This window comes from Eucyclogobius newberryi, unplaced genomic scaffold, assembly GCF_026437365.1.
Source record: "Eucyclogobius newberryi isolate DKJ021-1_F unplaced genomic scaffold, fEucNew1.0.hap1 SCAF_20, whole genome shotgun sequence".
NCBI classification, from domain to species: Eukaryota; Metazoa; Chordata; class Actinopteri; order Gobiiformes; family Gobiidae; genus Eucyclogobius; species Eucyclogobius newberryi.
This window is the reverse complement of record NW_027315835.1, coordinates 28,178,530-28,199,715: the sequence shown is the minus strand read 5'-3', so window position 1 is coordinate 28,199,715 and position 21,186 is coordinate 28,178,530. Positions and strand designations below refer to the sequence as shown.

At 46.2% G+C, this 21,186-nt stretch overlaps 1 protein-coding gene across 1 annotated transcript; it reads left to right on the top strand.

Moving 5' to 3' along the window:
- The first annotated feature begins 152 nt into the window (after nucleotides 1–152).
- mrpl38 (mitochondrial ribosomal protein L38) lies at nucleotides 153–13,731 on the top strand. Its single transcript, XM_072456389.1, has 9 exons — nucleotides 153–251; nucleotides 2,103–2,294; nucleotides 2,875–3,006; nucleotides 3,619–3,815; nucleotides 3,877–3,949; nucleotides 5,302–5,347; nucleotides 9,445–9,603; nucleotides 11,491–11,627; nucleotides 13,400–13,731. Exons 1-9 carry the CDS (start codon nucleotides 161–163, stop codon nucleotides 13,534–13,536), a joined length of 1,164 nt encoding a protein of 387 aa, XP_072312490.1. The 5' UTR covers nucleotides 153–160; the 3' UTR covers nucleotides 13,537–13,731.
- The last annotated feature ends 7,455 nt before the right edge of the window (nucleotides 13,732–21,186 follow it).

The following is a 21,186-nucleotide window of genomic DNA, read 5'->3' as shown; positions in this document are numbered from 1 at the left end:
TAATTTTATTTGACGCTTTTCAAATATTTGATTACATTGAATCACGACAATTATCGCTATAATAAATGTCATTACCGCAAGTCATTTCATTTGGACCGTAAAAGTGGGTTGAACTTTTTGGTCGTCGGCGCCACCGTAGCCGCCTCTGGAGAAGGACAAGATGGCGGCGGTGTGCAGAGTGTGTGCCATGGACGCCTGGAGGAGCGGGGCTGAGAGACGCCTCAACACGGCAAGAACATTCACCACAACTGGTAACGTTTCATCATTAAAGACATGTCCATGTGATGAGAGATGTTTGTGTTGGTTGTTCTGTTTGAATACTCCTGTAGAAACAGATATGCTGCTAAACATATCTCATTCACTCTTGATTATTTTGTGCAGTAAATCATATTGAGTGAGGAAAGTATTTATATAACATATAATAATATATTATATAACACTTAGACATGATGGAGGGGTCTGACATTTCCACTGTGAGAGACAGAATCAAAGGTTCAAATACAAACTTTCCTCCAAAAGTCTATTATTAGTATTTTTTTTTTATTTAGGTGTATTTTCCTGACTTAAGATTGAATTTTATGTATAAAGATTAAAGTTTGCCTCTAAAATTGTTACCGTTATTATTTTGGTGCTTACTGTAGCATTCATTATTGACATTTTCTAGTTTATTATCAGAATTCAAATCAGAATCAGAAAAGGTTTTTGCCATTGTCAATGAACAAAATTCACAAACAGGAACTTGTCTTGTTGATTTGATTCAACATAAAACAATGAACAATGAATAAGTCAAAGAGGAACAAATAAATATACTATGGGAATCAGTTACAGAACTTAAGAGTGCAATAATATATATTACCACAGAAACATTCCATTAAGGCTGGAACTAATGATTATTTTAGTAGTTGACTTATCAAATTATTGAATTGTACTTTGAGATTTTTGAAAATATATTATCTACCTGAAAAATATTGTGACTGTAGACTTAAAGATGGAGAATATTTAGAGACTATTGGTGTGAAAGTGTATTATTGCATACATTTATTTTTATTTAGTTTATTCTTTTTGGCATTTTGATTGAATAATAATGCCACTGTCTTTGTTATAAAATGTATTGTTTATTTGGTGTAGAGTATGTACAGATATTTGATTATTTTTAATAGTTGACTAGTTATAATTATATGTTTAATCACTGCAGCCTATAGTAATATGAATGTTAATGTTTCTAAATGATATAGAGTATGAGGAGGAACGCTGTGAGTGCAGGGACAGACCTGGTCTTTATTCTGTTTTTTTTGGTGTTCACGGCAAGATGTGTGATATTTGAGAGTTCACAAATTGGAACGGCACTAAAAAGTTATTTGTGATCAGGACATTACTAAAAGAGGTCACGTATATCAGGCGTGTAAAAGGATTTCTATGTGTATATCAGGCGTGTAAAAGGACTTGTATGTGTATATCAGGCGTGTAAAAGGACTTGTATGTGTATATCAGGCGTGTAAAAGGACTTGTATGTGTATATCAGGCGTGTAAAAGGACTTGTATGTGTATATCAGGCGTGTAAAAGGACTTGTATGTGTATATCAGGCGTGTAAAAGGACTTGTATGTGTATATCAGGCGTGTAAAAGGACTTGTATGTGTATATCAGGCGTGTAAAAGGACTTGTATGTGTATATCAGGCGTGTAAAAGGACTTGTATGTGTATATCAGGCGTGTAAAAGGACTTGTATGTGTATATCAGGCGTGTAAAAGGACTTGTATGTGTATATCAGGCGTGTAAAAGGACTTGTATGTGTATATCAGGCGTGTAAAAGGACTTGTATGTGTATATCAGGCGTGTAAAAGGACTTGTATGTGTATATCAGGCGTGTAAAAGGACTTGTATGTGTATATCAGGCGTGTAAAAGGACTTGTATGTGTATATCAGGCGTGTAAAAGGACTTGTATGTGTATATCAGGCGTGTAAAAGGACTTGTATGTGTATATCAGGCGTGTAAAAGGATATTGGCCAGGACACTCTAGCAAACAAGTTTTTAAATCTTATCCTGGTTGAACAAAATGTGAAATTAAAAATGATTGTGTTTTTGTCCCCTGTCCTCCCCAGGCTCTCTGTGGGTGCGCCGGGCCCCTGCTCCTGGTCCTCTGCCAAACCAAGACATCAATGTGGACAACCTGGAGGCTTTGGAAAAATATCGCAGCTACATGCGCTACTTCAAACAGGCTCAAGCGGCCCAGGACAAACCCGTCTGGTGGCACACGTACAGGAAATATGTGGAGCAGGCCAATCCAGAGCACGGTACAGGATTCACTCCTGCTCTACAATCATCTATTACCATTTTACACATGACAAGTTATTGTAAAATGTATCAAATCTAAATCATACTTGAATTATACTTTAGACCATGAAGCTGATCTCACAAGAAAAGAACAGAAAGACATTCAGTAATATAATTCCAAGTTTGAGACGAGTCTTTTTGTGCATTTATTTCACTTCTCTGCAGATCCTCTACACCACGTTTAAACCTTTGTTCTTCATGTAATGTGTTGTGTTTAGTTCATGTTGGATGCATTATGCACTGGAAATATAGTATTTTGGGTCTCGTGCTGTGCCGTTCAAACAGCTGATGCTAACGCGTGCTAGCTCCACATACAAGTTGCCGTCACTGGAAATATGGCAGTTTTATCACAAATCAAGTCGTGTTTGGTGATAAATGATCATGTACTGTTTATATCTGCTTCTGCTGTTTTCACCCGAGTTTCACCCGGTTTCACTGCTTCATCTGATTTAAAAGGTTTCCCCGAGCAGAAAACTAGCTAAACTCCTGTGCAGCCCTAGTTTGAATAAAGTGATGTAAAAGCATATGGTGTCGTTGTAGGTGCAGAGCAGGTGGATATTGGGTTCCCATATGAACAGCCCAGCAGAACCAAACAGATGAAGGAGCGGAAGCTCCTGGTGAAGGCCAACAAGAAGAATGTGGAACTGGAGAGAGCGGCTCGTCTGCGCACCTGTGATTATCAATATGACTCTTTCACTGTTTTTACTGCTAAAAAATATTTCTAGTAATATCTTACTGTGAGCGGGATCGCCTCTCCACAGATCTGACCTATATCACCTGTTTGTCAATCAATAATTGTGATTAATCGGGTCACGATATAATTGTCAGAACGAAACATTTTTTAATTGTGACAATTTTAGAAGCAAAATAAATTATTCTTCATTCAATCTATAGTCCAAAAATAGATCTGAATGTGAAATATTTTTTAAACTGTTGTATTTTAGAAAACGTTCAATTGTATCATTTAGACCAAGAGTCATTCTCAATCTGAGAATCGAGTCTGGGAACTCGGGTTATATATTCTGCTCTGTGTAAGCCCCGCCCACTGGGCGGGACCTCCTGATATAGGGAGTTTTTGGTTTCACTTGAGACTCTTTGAGTCCAGATGATGCATCTGAATTTGCTCTACAATGGAACCCTGGACGAAGGAGGGACATTACATTATTACTACATTAAGAATAGAAAAATGTGACATAGTAACATCTCTACTGCAGAGCACACATGCAGCTTTACCCTCTGCTGTCTGTCGGAGCATAATAAGTGTGTTTTGTGGTCTGCACACAGTGAGGATCTCCATGGAGCGCGTGCAGCGGGCCTGGGAGCAGACCAGCGGGCCCTTCCACATCAGGAGACTGGCCGAGTACTACGGCGTTTACAAAGACCTGTTTCCCAACGCTTTCTTCTTACCACAAGTGCCTCTCAAAGTGTGCTACGGCCAGGACGGCGCCGTGCATCATGGGAACAAGCTCACCCCGACAGAGGTACGCGTGACCGGAGGGTTCTGTCTTGAAATAGTTGAAAAGCATTTGTCTGCGTCTCCAGGCGGCGTCGGCCCCTGGGATCAGCTTCGAGGCCGAGGAGGGAACTCTGTGGACGCTGCTGCTCACGTGTCCAGGTCAGGAACATGTACAAACGGGCTTTATGGTCAAATATCTTATATCTATAGTTTGTATTGAGGCGGCTGTGGTGATGTTTTGAGCTTGAAAAAGTATTGAACACATATTTTGAGAAGTGTTGAAATGAGAATGATTGAACAGATCTTTGGTCAACAGTCGCAGAATGTCACCATGAACGTGCTAAACCTTATGAAAAGTACTTCCTACTATCAAATCCAGCTCCAAAATGTAGTGGAGTAGAAAGTACAGCACTGCTTTAAGTAAAATAAAAAGCAAAATGTTTAGGTGTCTGTACTTTAAGCTGCCCCAAATAAATTGTCTTTGCTGTAACCCGACCCACCATTTTTCAAGTGGGTAGGAAGGTAAATTCTTTTTTTTTTTTTACTTTAAAGCATAACATTTTTTTATATAGAATTTTTAATGATAATTTGCCTATGAAATTAAGTTAATATTATCATTTAATAAGAGATGCTACTGATCCTCTTTTCGCTCGCTTCGTCCGGTCTGACACTGACACACTGAACACGCATGTGGCCATCGCCATTTTTTTAAATTCTGCCAGTGACGCGCAGTGACCGCCAGGGGTCAGGCTTCAACAGACAATGAGTTGAACGTTCTCCGCTCGTGTCAAGTTTCATTTCTTTTCGGCTTTGTAATATTTTTAGCGAGTTCCAGTGATACAAAATGATTCAACACGGCGCTTTTTTGAAAAAACGGTCAGTGAGTCGGCGAAATATAAGAAAAATAAAAGAATTTGGCACAATTTTGACAAAATACAGATTTTTTTTCAGTCGGCTATAATTTTGACGGCTCGGTCGGGTTACGGCAAACAGACATATTATTACTCATGTACTTTGTTACTTTTCACAACTGTTATGGTCAATATCGCTGTCATTTCTGGACCTTTCCACATGAAACAAACACTGGTTTGTCACAAAGTGTTCATATTTTCACAAACACATACTCTAAATCAGGGGTGTCCAAACTTTTTTCACCGAGGGCCGCATTTTGAAACTTATACGGAGCAGAGGGCCACAAAAAAACAGAGAATGTCGATTTTTTTGCATTTGACATAGTTTTGATGCACCTCCACACCTTTTTAATAAGACTTGGAACATTAATATTATGTTGGTAAAACATCGAAATGCTTCAATCTCTCCAATTTTACAGTAAAAAGTACTACTTTTTGTTGTTTGGACTAACTTAACAGGAAGCCGGAGGGCTGACAAAAATTGGTCTGAGGGCCGCATTTGGCCCCCGGGCCTTAGTTTGGACATGCCTGCTCTAAATGTTTTTCAAGAATGGAAACTAACTTCTCAATTGTGATCAAGAACTTTTTTTTGTCTTCCAGATGAGCATTTGTTGGACAGTGAGGCTGAATATGTTCACTGGATGGTGTAAGTTTCACAGAGCATCACATTAGTAGGAGGAGCCGTGGGGGTGGGGCATTCGTCACATTGTGGGGTGGGGCTAGAAACTACAGGTGACATAGTTTGGGTTCGTGGAAAGTAGTTTTACAGGTTTGATTTTATATGAGCTTTAAATGAGAGCTCCTGGTCAAATAAGACTGAGGTTTCTTACAGTAGAACTGGAGGCTTCACTGACATCGTCCAGTGAGACTATCTGCGCAGATAAAAGGCGGGAGGCGGAGTCGGCGGGTGGCGGGTGGCGGGTGGCGGTGGCTGAGTCGGCGGGTGGCGGGAGGCTGAGTCGGCGGGTGGCGGGAGGCTGAGTCGGCGGGTGGCGGGAGGCTGAGTCGGCGGGTGGCGGGAGGCTGAGTCGGCGGGTGGCGGGAGGCTGAGTCGGCGGGTGGCGGGAGGCTGAGTCGGCGGGTGGCGGGAGGCTGAGTCGGCGGGTGGCGGGTGGCGGGAGGCTGAGTCGGCGGGTGGCGGGTGGCGGGAGGCTGAGTCGGCGGGTGGCGGGTGGCGGGAGGCTGAGTCGGCGGGTGGCGGGAGGCTGAGTCGGCGGGTGGCGGGAGGCTGAGTCGGCGGGTGGCGGGAGGCTGAGTCGGCGGGTGGCGGGAGGCTGAGTCGGCGGGTGGCGGGAGGCTGAGTCGGCGGGTGGCGGGAGGCTGAGTCGGCGGGTGGCGGGAGGCTGAGTCGGCGGGTGGCGGGTGGCGGGAGGCTGAGTCGCCGGGTGGCGGGTGGCGGGAGGCTGAGTCGCCGGGTGGCGGGAGGCTGAGTCGCCGGGTGGCGGGAGGCTGAGTCGCCGGGTGGCGGGAGGCTGAGTCGCCGGGTGGCGGGAGGCTGAGTCGCCGGGTGGCGGGAGGCTGAGTCGCCGGGTGGCGGGAGGCTGAGTCGCCGGGTGGCGGGAGGCTGAGTCGCCGGGTGGCGGGAGGCTGAGTCGCCGGGTGGCGGGAGGCTGAGTCGCCGGGTGGCGGGAGGCTGAGTCGCCGGGTGGCGGGAGGCTGAGTCGCCGGGTGGCGGGAGGCTGAGTCGCCGGGTGGCGGGAGGCTGAGTCGCCGGGTGGCGGGAGGCTGAGTCGCCGGGTGGCGGGAGGCTGAGTCGCCGGGTGGCGGGAGGCTGAGTCGCCGGGTGGCGGGAGGCTGAGTCGCCGGGTGGCGGGAGGCTGAGTCGGCGGGTGGCGGGAGGCTGAGTCGGCGGGTGGCGGGAGGCTGAGTCGGCGGGTGGCGGGAGGCTGAGTCGGCGGGTGGCGGGAGGCGGAGTCGGCGGGTGGGGGGAGGCGGAGTCGGCGGGGAGGCGGAGTCAGCGGGCCTCGGTCCGTGTCCAGGTGGAACCAGTAGAACTTTCTATGTAAAGTGTTTTTGTAAGAAAGCCCTGAGGTTGAATATGTCGTGTGCATCACTTTAGCTCTGGAAGAACCAGAATCAGGTCATCAACACTTCAGGATTAGATCAACCAAATGGTTTCAAGTTAAGTTATGGCTTAATGTCAGTTGGAGTTTGGCAATTAGTAACTATGGTTACGTCGGTGTAATCCCTCATTCGTCCAGGCGTGTTCCATAGTAGAAAAAGCTTCAGTTGTAGTCATCTGGACTCTAGACGTTTCGACTCTCATCCAAGAGTCATTGTCAATAAAAGAATTTAGATCGAGAACTCCGATATTAATACTGTTCTGTGGTAAGACCCGCCCATTGGGAGGAGCCTTCCTGAAGTAGAAAGAGTTGTTAGTTTCAACAGAAACTCCCCCCTTGTATCTACCGAGCCTATTCAGAATCTTAATGGGCTATTAGAATCCTCTTTGTCTTTGTGAGACCCTGGCTCAACCACCCTGAGGACCTGATTAGCATCTAAATGTCCTCTACCTTTCCAGGGGTTCAGTAACCCATTATAAATAACAGGAAGATTAAACCTTAGCCCTCCATTTCTGTTTAAAGAAGGTCTTTCTTTTTTAACAAAAATAGCTTCCTTGACTCCTCTTTCAAACCATCTTTTCTCCTGCTTCAAACCTTCACCTCACCGTCTTCAAACGAGTGATTAGAGGCTTCAAGATGGAGATGCACGGCGCTCTGAGGTCCTGAACTTGTATTTCTTCTGTGCTGATAAAGCCTCTTGTGTAGAGGCTGTTTAGTCTCACCTATGTACCGTTCTTTACAGCTTTCTTCACTGCATTGGACAGAATAAACTACATTGCTCTGTTTTTGAGACGGCAACTTGTCCTTAGGATGAACCAGTTTTTGTCTTAAAGTGTTTCCTGGTTTAAAATAAACAGGGACTTCGTGTTGTCTAAAAATTCTCTGCAGTTTTTCCGACAGGCCAGACACATAAGGGATAGAAACACCCTTCCTTCTCTGTTCAGTTTCCCTTTTGTCCTGCTTCTTGGTTCTCTTCACTCTGTTGAGAGCCCAAGCGGGGTAACCACAGGCTGAGAGGGCATTACGGACATGTTTTTCCTCTTTCTTCTTGCCCTCTGAGCTGGTGGGCACACCTTGAGCTCTGTGTTGTAAGGTTCTGATCACCCCCAGCTTGTGCTGTAGTGGGTGGTTAGAACCAAAGAGCAGATACTGGTCCGTGTGTGTAGGTTTCCTATATACTTCTATTTGGAGTTTCCCGTCCTCTCCTCTGATCGTGGAACAATCAAGAAAGGCCAAGCGATTCTCCTTAGCGTCTTCTCTTGTAAACCTGATATGTGGGTCCACAGCATTGATGTGATCAGAGAAGGTTTCCAGCTCTTGTTTCTTGATTGTTACAAAAGTATCATCGACATAGCGGAGCCACAGTTTTGGGGCGGAGCCTGAGAATGAGGCCAGTGCCTTCTTCTCAAAGTGCTCCATGTACAGGTTGGCCACTATGACTCTTGGATGAGAGTCGAAACGTCTAATTTTTCAAACTGAGTCCAGATGACTACAACTGAAGCTTTTTCTACTAACTATGGTTACGTTTAGGATCTGCCTAACGTGTACATTTACATGCGTTTGTGTTTGTCTGTGTATGTGTATGTATGTATATGTGTGTATATGCATACGTGTGTGTGTGTATATGCATACGTGTGTATATGCATACGTGTGTATATGCATACGTGTGTATGTGTGTATATGCATACGTGTGTATATGCATACGTGTGTATGTGTGTATATGCATACGTGTGTATATGCATACGTGTGTATATGCATACGTGTGTATATGCATACGTGTGTATATGCATACGTGTGTATATGCATACGTGTGTATATGCATACGTGTGTATATGCATACGTGTGTATATGCATACGTGTGTATATGCATACGTGTGTATGTGCGTATATGCATACGTGTGTATGTGCGTATATGCATACGTGTGTATGTGCATACGTGCGTACGTGTGTATGTGCATACGTGCGTACGTGTGTATGTGCATACGTGCGTACGTGTGTATATGCATACGTGCGTACGTGTGTATATGCATACGTGCGTATGTGTCTATATGCATACGTGCGTATGTGTCTATATGCATACGTGCGTATGTGTCTATATGCATACGTGCGTATGTGTGTATATGCGTACGTGCGTATGTGTGTATATGCGTACGTGCGTATGTGTGTATATGCGTACGTGCGTATGTGTGTATATGCGTACGTGCGTATGTGCGTATATGCGTACGTGCGTATGTGCGTACATGCGTATGTGTGTATGTGCGTACGTGCGTATGTGTGTATGTGCGTACGTGCGTATGTGTGTATATGCGTACGTGCGTATGTGTGTATATGCGTACGTGCGTATGTGTGTATATGCGTACGTGCGTATGTGTGTATATGCGTACGTGCGTATGTGCGTACGTGCGTATGTGTGTATGTGCGTACGTGCGTATGTGTGTATGTGCGTACGTGCGTATGTGTGTATGTGCGTACGTGCGTATGTGTGTATATGCGTACGTGCGTATGTGTGTATATGCGTACGTGCGTATGTGTGTATATGCGTACGTGCGTATGTGTGTATATGCGTACGTGCGTATGTGTGTATATGCGTACGTGCGTATGTGTGTATATGCGTACGTGCGTATGTGTGTATATACGTACGTGCGTATGTGTGTATATACATACGTGTATATGTGCTTAGGGGGAACGTCCCGGCAGGTGCAGTGCAGTCGGGGGACGAGCTGTGTCACTACCTCCCCCCCTTCCCCCCCAGAGGCACAGGCTTCCACCGCTACATCTTCGTCCTCTTCAAACAAAGTGGACCCATCGACTTCAGGGAGGACGTACGCCCGTTGCCATGGTGAACCAAACATAAACTTCCCCATATTACAATTACGTCAATCTTTCCATTTGTATCATTTAAAATAGTTAAATAATCTGGATAAAGCAGTATTGGGCGCCCTCTGCTGGCTACAGTTGAAAGTGATCAAATCTTTAATTGCGTTCTTATTGGAGAGAACTGCAACGATGAATGGACCAATCACGACGCGTCGATCGGGCTGTGAGCGGCCAAAGACGTGTTCTGTCAATCGACTAAAGAGCATGAAACTCTCCAAAGCGTTCAGTGTCTCTGAAGATGTATCTTAGACAACGCTAAGGCTCTACTTCCACATAGTTATGTAAAAAGAAATATCTATTTATTTAGTGCTCACGTTGGTTCTCATTTGGTTCTAAACTGAGCCTATTTTAGTTCTGATGTGGACTTGGCTTAGTCCTGGTTTAGTCCTGGTTTAGACCTGGTTTAGACCTGGTTTAGTCCTGGTTTAGTCCTGGTTTAGACCTGGTTTAGTCCTGGTTTAGTCCTGGTTTAGTCCAGGTTTAGTCCAAGTTTAGTCCAGGTTTAGTCCAGGTTTAGACCTGGTTTAGACCTGGTTTAGTCCAGGTTTAGTCCAGGTTTAGTCCTGGTTTAGTCCAGGTTTAGTCCAGGTTTAGTCCTGGTTTAGTCCAGGTTTAGTCCTGGTTTAGTCCAGGTTTAGTCCTGGTTTAGTCCAGGTTTAGTCCAGGTTTAGTCCTGGTTTAGTCCAGGTTTAGTCCAGGTTTAGTCCAGGTTTAGTCCTGGTTTAGTCCAGGTTTAGTCCAGGTTTAGTCCAGGTTTAGTCCAGGTTTAGTCCTGGTTTAGTCCAGGTTTAGTCCAAGTTTAGTCCAGGTTTAGTCCAGGTTTAGTCCAGGTTTAGACCTGGTTTAGACCTGGTTTAGACCTGGTTTAGTCCAGGTTTAGTCCAGGTTTAGTCCTGGTTTAGTCCAGGTTTAGTCCTGGTTTAGTCCATGTTTAGTCCTGGTTTAGTCCAGGTTTAGACCTGGTTTAGTCCAGGTTTAGTCCAGGTTTAGTCCAGGTTTAGTCCTGGTTTAGTCCTGGTTTAGTCCATGTTTAGTCCAGGTTTAGTCCTGGTTTAGTCCAGGTTTAGTCCTGGTTTAGTCCATGTTTAGTCCTGGTTTAGTCCTGGTTTAGTCCAGGTTTAGACCTGGTTTAGTCCAGGTTTAGTCCAGGTTTAGTCCAGGTTTAGTCCTGGTTTAGTCCTGGTTTAGTCCAGGTTTAGTCCAGGTTTAGTCCAGGTTTAGTCCTGGTTTGATGTGGTGAATGTGCAAAGTGTGAACTCTTAATACTCTCAAATAATGTCTTTTTACTTTAAAGTCGTCCAGTAGAAATCTGAATAAAATAGTCGACTGATACAAATTTTGGTCAACTAAATCACCATCGGCCGATTAATTGACAAACGACTCAAGTTTGACCGCTCTACTAATCAATAATAATAACCATTGTCATATTTTGATCATAATGGTTCTCTGGACTTCAGACTCTTAAACACATGGAGATGACCTTTACAACAAAGACAGCAGCATTAGTTCATCAAAGTGTCAGGAATCCATAAGTTCATATTTCTATAAAAGTGAATATTTGTATTCTCTCATGTCATATTTCAGCCTTTATAGAAAAAACAATCACTGACTTATCAACTACTAAAAGAATCATCAGCTGCATCTGCTCAGCCGCACGGAGAACACAAGTGTCACGTGTGCTGACCGCGCCCTGCTGGTCCTGCTTTGGAGCATGAATTCACTTTTTTCTTTCATTGGAGCATTTCTACCACTTGGAGGCGTTTGTGGTTTTTGTGCGTTTGTGGTTTTTTGTGCGTTTGTGTTTTTTGCGCGTTTGTGTTTTCATGTCTTGTCTTGTGTGTGGTCCCAGTCTGTCTCTGGAGCAGCGCAGCTTCCAGACGCTGGACTGGTACAGGAAGCACCAGGAGCACATGACCCCTGCTGGACTGGCCTTCTTCCAGAGCCAGTGGGACCCATCGGTCACTCACACCTTCCACCAGGCTCTGGGTGAGTTCACGCCGCGCGCAAGTTTGAACCTTTTCCAACCAAAAACATTTTACTCTTTTGAGCGGTGGAAGGGCCTCACAGCTTCGCCTACGAGAGCGTTAAATGTCACGAACGACGCAACGGGGCGACGTAACGGGGCGACGTAACGGGGCGACGCAACGGGGCGACGCAACGGGGCGACGTAACGGGGCGACGTAACGGGGCGACGTAACGGGGCGACGTAACGGGGCGACGTAACGGGGCGACGTAACGGGGCGACGCAACGGGGCGACGCAACGCAACGGGGCGACGCCCCAGGTGCCACCAACGTGCTTTTATTGTGCATTAAATCAGATGCGTTGTGTCGTCTTCTTCTGTCACTTTTAATGGCGGTTGGCAGCAACTGGAAGGGTGCCTTTAGCGCCTCCTTCTGGAGTTGCACGTCTATAACTACTTCTGTGGTGTTTTATGGCGGTTGGTGTCACGTTGCCTCCACCTGTTGTAGTTGTACGACTTTGAAGTACGTTTTACGCGGGGCCGTTACACAGAGTGAAAAAGAGCCCGCTGTGTGTCGCCTGTGTCTAATTAAAGAGCTTTTTACACAATGTCTTTATGAAAACATAGGCCTGGTAAACTTTGATTACAAAAGGTTTCAGGTTGATCCTTTTCCTTTTCGCGTGAGTCTCGCCTCAATTGTCAAAGAAGCACAGATGGATTGAATCATATCCATAACTACAGTGTGTGGATGGAATCATATCCATAACTACAGTGTGTGGATGGAATCATATCCATAACTACAGTGTGTGGATGGAATCATATCCATAACTACAGTGTGTGGATGGAATCATATCCATAACTACAGTGTGTGGATGGAATCATATCCATAACTACAGTGTGTGGATGGAATCATATCCATAACTACAGTGTGTGGATGGAATCATATCCATAACTACAGTGTGTGGATGGAATCATATCCATAACTACAGTGTGTGTGGGTTGAATCAAATCCATAACTACAGTGTGTGGATGGAATCAAATCCATAACTACAGTGTGTGGATTGAATCATATCCATAACTACAGTGTGTGGATGGAATCATATCCATAACTAGAGTGTGTGGATTGAATCATATCCATAACTACAGTGTGTGGATTGAATCATATCCATAACTAGAGTGTGTGGATTGAATCATATCCATAACTAGAGTGTGTGGATGGAATCATATCCATAACTACAGTGTGTGGATGGAATCATATCCATAACTACAGTGTGTGGATGGAATCATATCCATAACTAGTGTGTGGATGGAATCATATCCATAACTACAGTGTGTGGATGGAATCATATCCATAACTACAGTGTGTGGATGGAATCATATCCATAACTAGAGTGTGTGGATTGAATCATATCCATAACTACAGTGTGTGGATGGAATCATATCCATAACTAGAGTGTGTGGATTGAATCATATCCATAACTACAGTGTGTGGATTGAATCATATCCATAACTACAGTGTGTGGATGGAATCATATCCATAACTAGAGTGTGTGGATGGAATCATATCCATAACTAGAGTGTGTGGATTGAATCATATCCATAACTACAGTGTGTGGATGGAATCATATCCATAACTAGAGTGTGTGGATTGAATCATATCCATAACTAGAGTGTGTGGATTGAATCATATCCATAACTAGAGTGTGTGGATTGAATCATATCCATAACTACAGTGTGTGGATGGAATCATATCCATAACTACAGTGTGGATGAAGTGAATGATCTTCTCTCCTCAGACATGAAGGAGCCGGTGTTCCAGTTCATCCGGCCCCCGGTGCATCACCCGGCTCAGGTCAAGTTCCCTCACAGACAGCCTCTGCGTTACCTCGACCGCTACAGGGGCGGCCAGCCACACACCTACGGCATCTACTGACCGTCTGCTGACCGCCTGCTGACCGTCTGCTGACCGTCTGCTGACCGCCTGCTGACCGTCTGCTGACCGTCTGCTGACCGCCTGCTGACCGTCTGCTGACCGCCTGCTGACCGTCTGCTGACCGTCTGCTGACCTGCTTGTCCTGTATCCGCCTCTTTTGTTGAATAAACCTCAGACTTTTGTTACAAACTGTCATCTTGCTCTGCTTCATTTTTATTTTGGACTTAAAGGGGAAATACTGTGCAAGATGTACTCTTACTCCGAGTTATATTTTGATTCTTTAAGTAGCCTTCTATTGTCCCAAATTTCCGTTTTCACCCACCCCCTATCTCCACCCACATCCCTGTATTTACTTCTGCAGTGAACAAAAGTAAAGACACTTTTTCTAGAAACTCAAAAGACAAATTTCTCTCAAATATTGGTCTCTAATTAGTTCAAATCTGTCGTACTGAGCTATTAATATTGATTATGCATCTGACCTCAGACTGCATGAGTATTACACCTGTGTGCCTTAGGCTGGCCACTCTGGAATGTTCAGTTGAGCTTTAGAACAAGAATATCTTACATAAAACCCCCACAAGGTCATGACGGATGAGGACCTCATGACCTCATGACCTCATCCCTCATGACCTCATGACCTCATCCCTCATGACCTCATCCCTCATGACCTCATCCCTCATGACCTCATGACCTCATCCCTCATGACCTCATGACCTCATCCCTCATGACCTCATCCCTCATGACCTCATCCCTCATGACCTCATGACCTCATCCCTCATGACCTCATCCCTCATCCCTCATGACCTCATCCCTCATGACCTCATGACCTCATCACCTCATGACCTCATCCCTCATCCCTCATGACCTCATCCCTCATGACCTCATGACCTCATGACCTCATGACCTTGTGGGGGTTTTATGGAAGATATTCTAGTTCTTACTCTTCATCTTTACTTGGAACTCTTTGTTTGGTGGTAGTTCTCACAGAAGTATCAGGACGGTTCCTCTGGTCCTGCTCTTTCTGTTCAACACAACTTCATTTCAATAAATGAAAAAAACAATTACAATACTATGAATATTGCCAATATTCTTATTTATTTTTAAGCGTTAAATCTAACAAAATATCTGATACAAAGTGTATTTCTTAATGACCTTTGGGTGCCCTGGACCTGCTGTGTTTGTGGGTGTAAATGTTCTTAATATGAATATTATATTAAAATGTAAAAATTCAATTCTCCTTCACAAATATGAAAAAGTTTAACGTTTGTGATTTAGAAATGAAAGAATTGTTGCTGTCAATTGTGTATAATTTTGCCCAATATGATACGTACTTTTACTATTCTTTCTTTTAATTTGATCATATCAATTAAATGGATGCTCGGTGGTGGAGTGGTTAAACACAGCACACATATGCTGCTCACTGCATGTCCTCCCTTCTCTCACCCCCATTTCACATCATCATCCGTCTAATAAAGACTTTGGGCCAAAAATATATTAAAAAAAAGAAAATTGACAGATAAAGACATTTTTTATTGCACTTTCTAAAGGTTTTTACTGCTCATGAATCGACCTTTTTCCCACTTTTGCTCTTTCCAAACCTCCAAAGTGCAGCAGCACCGAGCTGTCCCCCTGACCCTGTCTCCCTGACCCTGTCCCCCTGACCCTGTCTCCCTGACCCTGTCCCCCTGACCCTGTCTCCCTGACCCTGTCTCCCTGACCCTGTCTCCCTGACCCTGTCCCCCTGACCCTGTCTCCCTGACCCTGTCTCCCTGACCCTGTCCCCCTGACCCTGTCTCCCTGACCCTGTCTCCCTGACCCTGTCCCCCTGTCTCCGTCTCCATGACACTCGTCAGTGTGATGAGCAGCAGCTGAGGACATGTTCTGGTACAAGTGGCACAAGTGACTGGAGCGTTCAGTTAGAGCGCTGCATCATGGGAGTTTGGCTCTTGTTCTTTCTGCTCGCTCTTGGGACAGACACAGGTAAATCCATTTATTTAACATTCATTATCTCCTATAATCAGGTGGAAAGTAACTCATTACAAATGTTACTGTAATTTCAAGTGATTTTGGTGTAATTGTGTAAGTTTGTTTTGCACTTGTAATTGAGTATAATTCTAGCCAGTTTTAATATCATATATATAATGTTTTTTTTCAAATCTAATCTTTTGAATGCACAGAACAGGACACTTAACACGACTCAGCAAGAGAGCACAACATAAACTAAAAAGCGTCACAAGACATCCAATCAAATAACAAATAAAAGCAAATCATGGCTCACATTGTCCAACTTAAATGTCCCATTTAGTCCAAAGACTGAAATATTAAAACGAGTCAGAATAGAATTGTTCCACATCATGTCAGTCCATCTCTTGAGCGTTGATTGAGTTTGTCTCATACATTTCTTGTGATGTTGCTGGGGACAGAATGTTTCTGACGTTTATTCAGGGTTTTGAGGTTCATAAAACATTCTGATCTCATTCGAATGGGATTTTCATTCCGTTCCCATAACTCGTGCTTCCTGCCCACTCCAGTCTCTCGTGCATTTGACCCGGTGTTACAAAGCGGTTCGGGTGCTGCCTTTTCCCAACAGAATTTCCTCCAAACGTCGTTTTTGTGGTTCTCGATTGTGACATTTCTTTCTGACCAACTTTACTCATTCATATAAATGACAAGGAAAACATTGGACCATATGTACTGTATATGTCCTGTATGGAATCTAAACAATTACATTTGTGGGACGGTGAAAATCATTGCCTTCCAAAGGAAAAATATATATTTAAATACACTTTTAGCGCCAAGCTAATTCTAAACGCATTTAAAGGAATTCTGGAGGATTTTTCTCTTTCCTCGTGGCGTGGACAGCCGAGTAGTTCATTCACATGTCAATCATAGAACGTACCTACTGCTCACCCGCAGAGCCTCGTGTTCACCCGCAGAGCCTCGTGTTCACCCGCAGAGCCTCGTGTTCACCCGCAGAGCCTCGTGTTCACCCGCAGAGCCTCGTGTTCACCCGCAGAGCCTCGTGTTCACCCGCAGAGCCTCGTGTTCACCCGCAGAGCCTCGTGTTCACCCGCAGAGCCTCGTGTTCACCCGCAGAGCCTCGTGTTCACCCGCAGAGCCTCGTGTTCACCCGCAGAGCCTCGTGTTCACCCGCAGAGCCTCGTGTTCACCCGCAGAGCCTCGTGTTCACCCGCAGAGCAGCACGTTTCCCTGTGTCTAAGCGCATTGATCTATCATGATATAGTTCCCTCAGTGACGGGATAAAATTAAGACAGAGAAAGACAGTTCGAGCTCAAAAGAGACAGAAATCTACAGAGACAAGAGATGATGCAATGTCGCGCTAATAAACAAACGCACGTGTAGTCGTGAGACTTTTCTCTGCTTCTGCACGGGGCGAGCGGCATGTGCACGGGGCGAGCGGCATGTGCACGGGGCGAGCGGCATGTGCACGGGGCGAGCGGCATGTGCACGGGGCGAGCGGCATGTGCACGGGGCGAGCGGCATGTGCACGGGGCGAGCGGCATGTGCACGGGGCGAGTGGCATGAGCACGGGGCTTCTGTGCACTTCAGCTTGAGTTCTCAAAACGGTGAAAAATCCTCCCTTATTCCTTTTAATACTTGGCCTATACATAACCAATAAGGTCATGTGCAATAGATCAGCTGATCTTTGAAATGGAGAAGTGGAGTTGCTCGCAAAAACAACACACATGCAATTTCTCACTTAAATGATGCAGGATCTGACATTTCTACTGTGAGACCGAATCTACAAAAAACAATCCTGAAATCACATTGTATTTTAAAATAATTTATATTTGGTATGTTTAGGTCAAACGTTTCCTGTAGTTCTTGACCAGGTTTGCACACGCCTCCTCACAGATCTTCTCTCGATCTGTCAGGTTTCAGGGCTGTTGTCTGAGACTGGCTGGGCCCCTCCAGAACCTTGATGTGCTTCTTACAGAGCCACTGCTTGGTTCTCATGGCCGTGTGCTTCAGGTCATTGTCATGTTGGACCCAGCCACGCCCCATCTTCAGCCACGCCCCATCTTCAGCCACGCCCCATCTTCAATGCTCTGACTGAGGGAAGGAGGTTGTTTCCCAAAATCCTGGAATACATGCCCCCATTCACTCTCTCCTTGATACAGAGCAGTCGTCCTGTCCCCTGAGCAGAAAAGACCCCCAAATTATGATGTTTCCTCCCCCAGAGCGTGACGTTTCCTCCCCCAGAGCGTGACGTTTCCTCCCCCAGAGCGTGACGTTTCCTCCCCCAGAGCGTGACGTTTCCTCCCCCAGAGCGTGACGTTTCCTCCCCCAGAGCGTGACGTTTCCTCCCCCAGAGCGTGACGTTTCCTCCCCCAGAGCGTGACGTTTCCTCCCCCAGAGCGTGACGTTTCCTCCCCCAGAGCGTGACGTTTCCTCCCCCAGAGCGTGACGTTTCCTCCCCCAGAGCGTGACGTTTCCTCCCCCAGAGCGTGACGTTTCCTCCCCCAGAGCGTGACGTGCAGAGGTGGACTTTCTAAAGTCAGACTAACGGGTCCTGAGAGCCAGAACTCTTACTGATTGGCAGATGCTCAAATACTTATTTGCAGCAATAGCAACATATGAATACTTAAATCATACAATGTGATTTCAGGATTCAGTTTTTAGCTTCTGTCTCAGTGGAAATGTCCTACATATGATGTCAGAGCCTCCATACTTGAACGTGCAAAATGTAAGCGTACATTGTAGTTCTGGGAGCAGGTTCCTCCAGCCGTCTTTCAGTTGTGTTTGGATCCATAATTATACTAAAATATAATATGTGGTATGAAAAAGCATTCTTTTGTAAAAATGTAAACTCATGTCCTGGGGGAGGAGCCAGAAGATGCTGAAGGGACAGTGGCTCTGCTGCCCTGGGACAGTGTCTCTGCTGCCCTGGGACAGTGTCTCTGCTGCCCTGGGACAGTGTCTCTGCTGCCCTGGGACAGTGTCTCTGCTGCTCTGGGACAGTGTCTCTGCTGCCCTGGGACAGTGTCTCTGCTGCCCTGGGACAGTGTCTCTGCTGCTCTGGGACAGTGTCTCTGCTGCTCTGGGACAGTGTCTCTGCTGCCCTGGGACAGTGTCTCTGCTGCTCTGGGACAGTGTCTCTGCTGCCCTGGGACAGTGTCTCTGCTGCCCTGGGACAGTGTCTCTGCTGCTCTGGGACAGTGTCTCTGCTGCCCTGGGACAGTGTCTCTGCTGCCCTGGGACAGTGTCTCTGCTGCCCTGGGACAGTGTCTCTGCTGCTCTGGGACAGTGTCTCTGCTGCCCTGGGACAGTGTCTCTGCTGCTCTGGGACAGTGTCTCTGCTGCCCTGGGACAGTGTCTCTGCTGCCCTGGGACAGTGTCTCTGCTGCCCTGGGACAGTGTCTCTGCTGCTCTGGATGAGCGTTATTACGTTTGTAGGTTTTATTACATTTAAAATAGATGTAGCAAAGTGACTGACTGAGATTATGGCTCAGGACCAGCCTCAGGCACACTCACTGTCGGAACGACAGGGTTTAAGTTCTAATACTGATGTATTGATACAATCATAAATGGTTTAACAGTTCGTTCTGTCAGGGGCGTTTAGCCAGTATCAGTTTGTTACAGTTTACACGATGTTAAAGATGTGAAAACCAACGTCATAAGTTTGGAAAATCTAACGTTTGACTTTTTTCATGAAGCTCATTAGCTTTTGATTAGAATGTAGTGACTTGAGCTGTGACATAAACACGATCATGGACTAAAACCTGTCTTTTCAGTTCGATTGGAAAATGATGCAGTGGAAGCAGCAGCGCCACAAACGCTTCAGTCGCTCCACATCCCGTCCAATGAGCACGCAGCAGCAGCAGCGGGGGCCCAGAACCAGGTGTGGAGCATGATCCATGTCTTTATCTATATATATATATAGAGATATATATATATATATAGCATTCAAAAGATTAGATTTGAAAAAAAAAAAAATTATATATATATATATATATATATATATATATATATATATATATATATATATATATATATATATATATATATATATATATATATATATATATATATATATATATATATATATATATATATATATATATATATATATATATATATATATATATATATATATATATATATATATATATATATATATATCTATCTATCTTAATCTTATAGTGTCTTTATTCATGGTTTTCAGTCACAACTCATTACAATTTATTTGAATCCAAGAGTATAAAATGGCATCAGTAAAATGTGGCTGTATCAAAACTAGAACATGTTTTAGGCAAAGGCGGAAATCACGCCTTTTGTTCCATTTATGAGACTTCTGCAGCTCCAGAGCCTCATGGTCCACGTCTTTCAGATTGGACACACAACACACACACACACACACACACACTGCTCCTCCATTCACCCTGATGCCCTCCCCCTCAGACCCTGACTCGCCTTCACCTGGATCTATGCTTTTCTCGTCCGGTCCATGGAACTTCGTTGCCTTTTATGTATATGCTAAATATGTTAATTTGGTGATTTGCATAATGTTCCACATGCTAAGCTTTGCATCACCCTCTGCTGTGTAATCAAGTCAAACTCTTCAGGTCAAAGACCAGTGAGTCTATTAACATAGAATAATGAAGAATAATCTGTACTGAAGCAATAATAATGGTAATGATCTTTACAGACCAGTGCAATCAATCATGATGGAGGGAGTGCCACCCTGAGCGACGGCCCGGGCAACGGCACCCTGAGCGACGGCATGGGCAACGGCACCCTGGGCGGCGACGGCCCGGGCAACGGCACCCTGAGCGACGGCCCGGGCAACGGCACCCTGAGCGACGGCACCCTGAGCGACGGCACCCTGAGCGACGGCACCCTGAGCGACGGCATGGGCAACGGCACCCTGAGCGACGGCATGGGCAACGGCACCGGCACCCTGAGCGACGGCATGGGCAACGGCACCCTGGGCGGCGACGGCCCGGGCAACGGCACCCTGGGCGGCGACGGCCCGGGCAACGGCGGCATGGGCAACGGCACCCTGGGCGACGGCGGCATGGGCAACGGCACCCTGGGCGACGACGGCATGGGCAACGGCACCCTGAGCGACGACGGCATGGGCAACGGCACCCTGAGCGACGACGGCATGGGCAACGGCACCCTGAGCGACGGGACCAGCGGACGGGCGGCTACGCTGAGCGACGGGACCAGCGGACGGGCGGCTACGCTGAGCGACGGGACCAGCGGACGGGCGACAACCTTCAGCGGCGGGCGCAGCGGCAAGATGGCCACGCTGAGCGACGGGATGGCCACGCTGAGCGACGGGCGCAGCGGCCAGATGGCAACCTTCAGCGGCGGGCGCAGTGGCCTGATGGCAACCTTCAGCGGCGGGCGCAGCGGCAAGATGGCCACGCTGAGTGACGGGCGCAGCGGCCAGATGGCAACCTTCAGCGGCGGGCGCAGCGGCAAGATGGCCACGCTGAGCGATGGGCGCAGCGGACAGATGGCCACACTGAGCGACGGGATGGCCACGCTGAGCGACGGGCGCAGTGGCCAGATGGCAACCTTCAGCGGCGGGCGCAGTGGCCTGATGGCAACCTTCAGCGGCGGGCGCAGCGGCAAGATGGCCACGCTGAGTGACGGGCGCAGTGGACAGATGGCTACACT

What these genes read in the sequence shown, in the direction of transcription:
- mrpl38 (XM_072456389.1), top strand. Translation starts at nt 161, where the DNA reads ATGGCGGCGGTGTGCAGAGTGTGTGCCATGGACGCCTGGAGGAGCGGG. An exon ending in GACGTACGCCCGTTGCCATG is followed by an intron (nt 9,604 to 11,490) that starts GTGAACCAAACA and finishes GTGTGGTCCCAG; the next exon opens with TCTGTCTCTGGAGCAGCGCA. An exon ending in CACCTTCCACCAGGCTCTGG is followed by an intron (nt 11,628 to 13,399) that starts GTGAGTTCACGC and finishes TTCTCTCCTCAG; the next exon opens with ACATGAAGGAGCCGGTGTTC.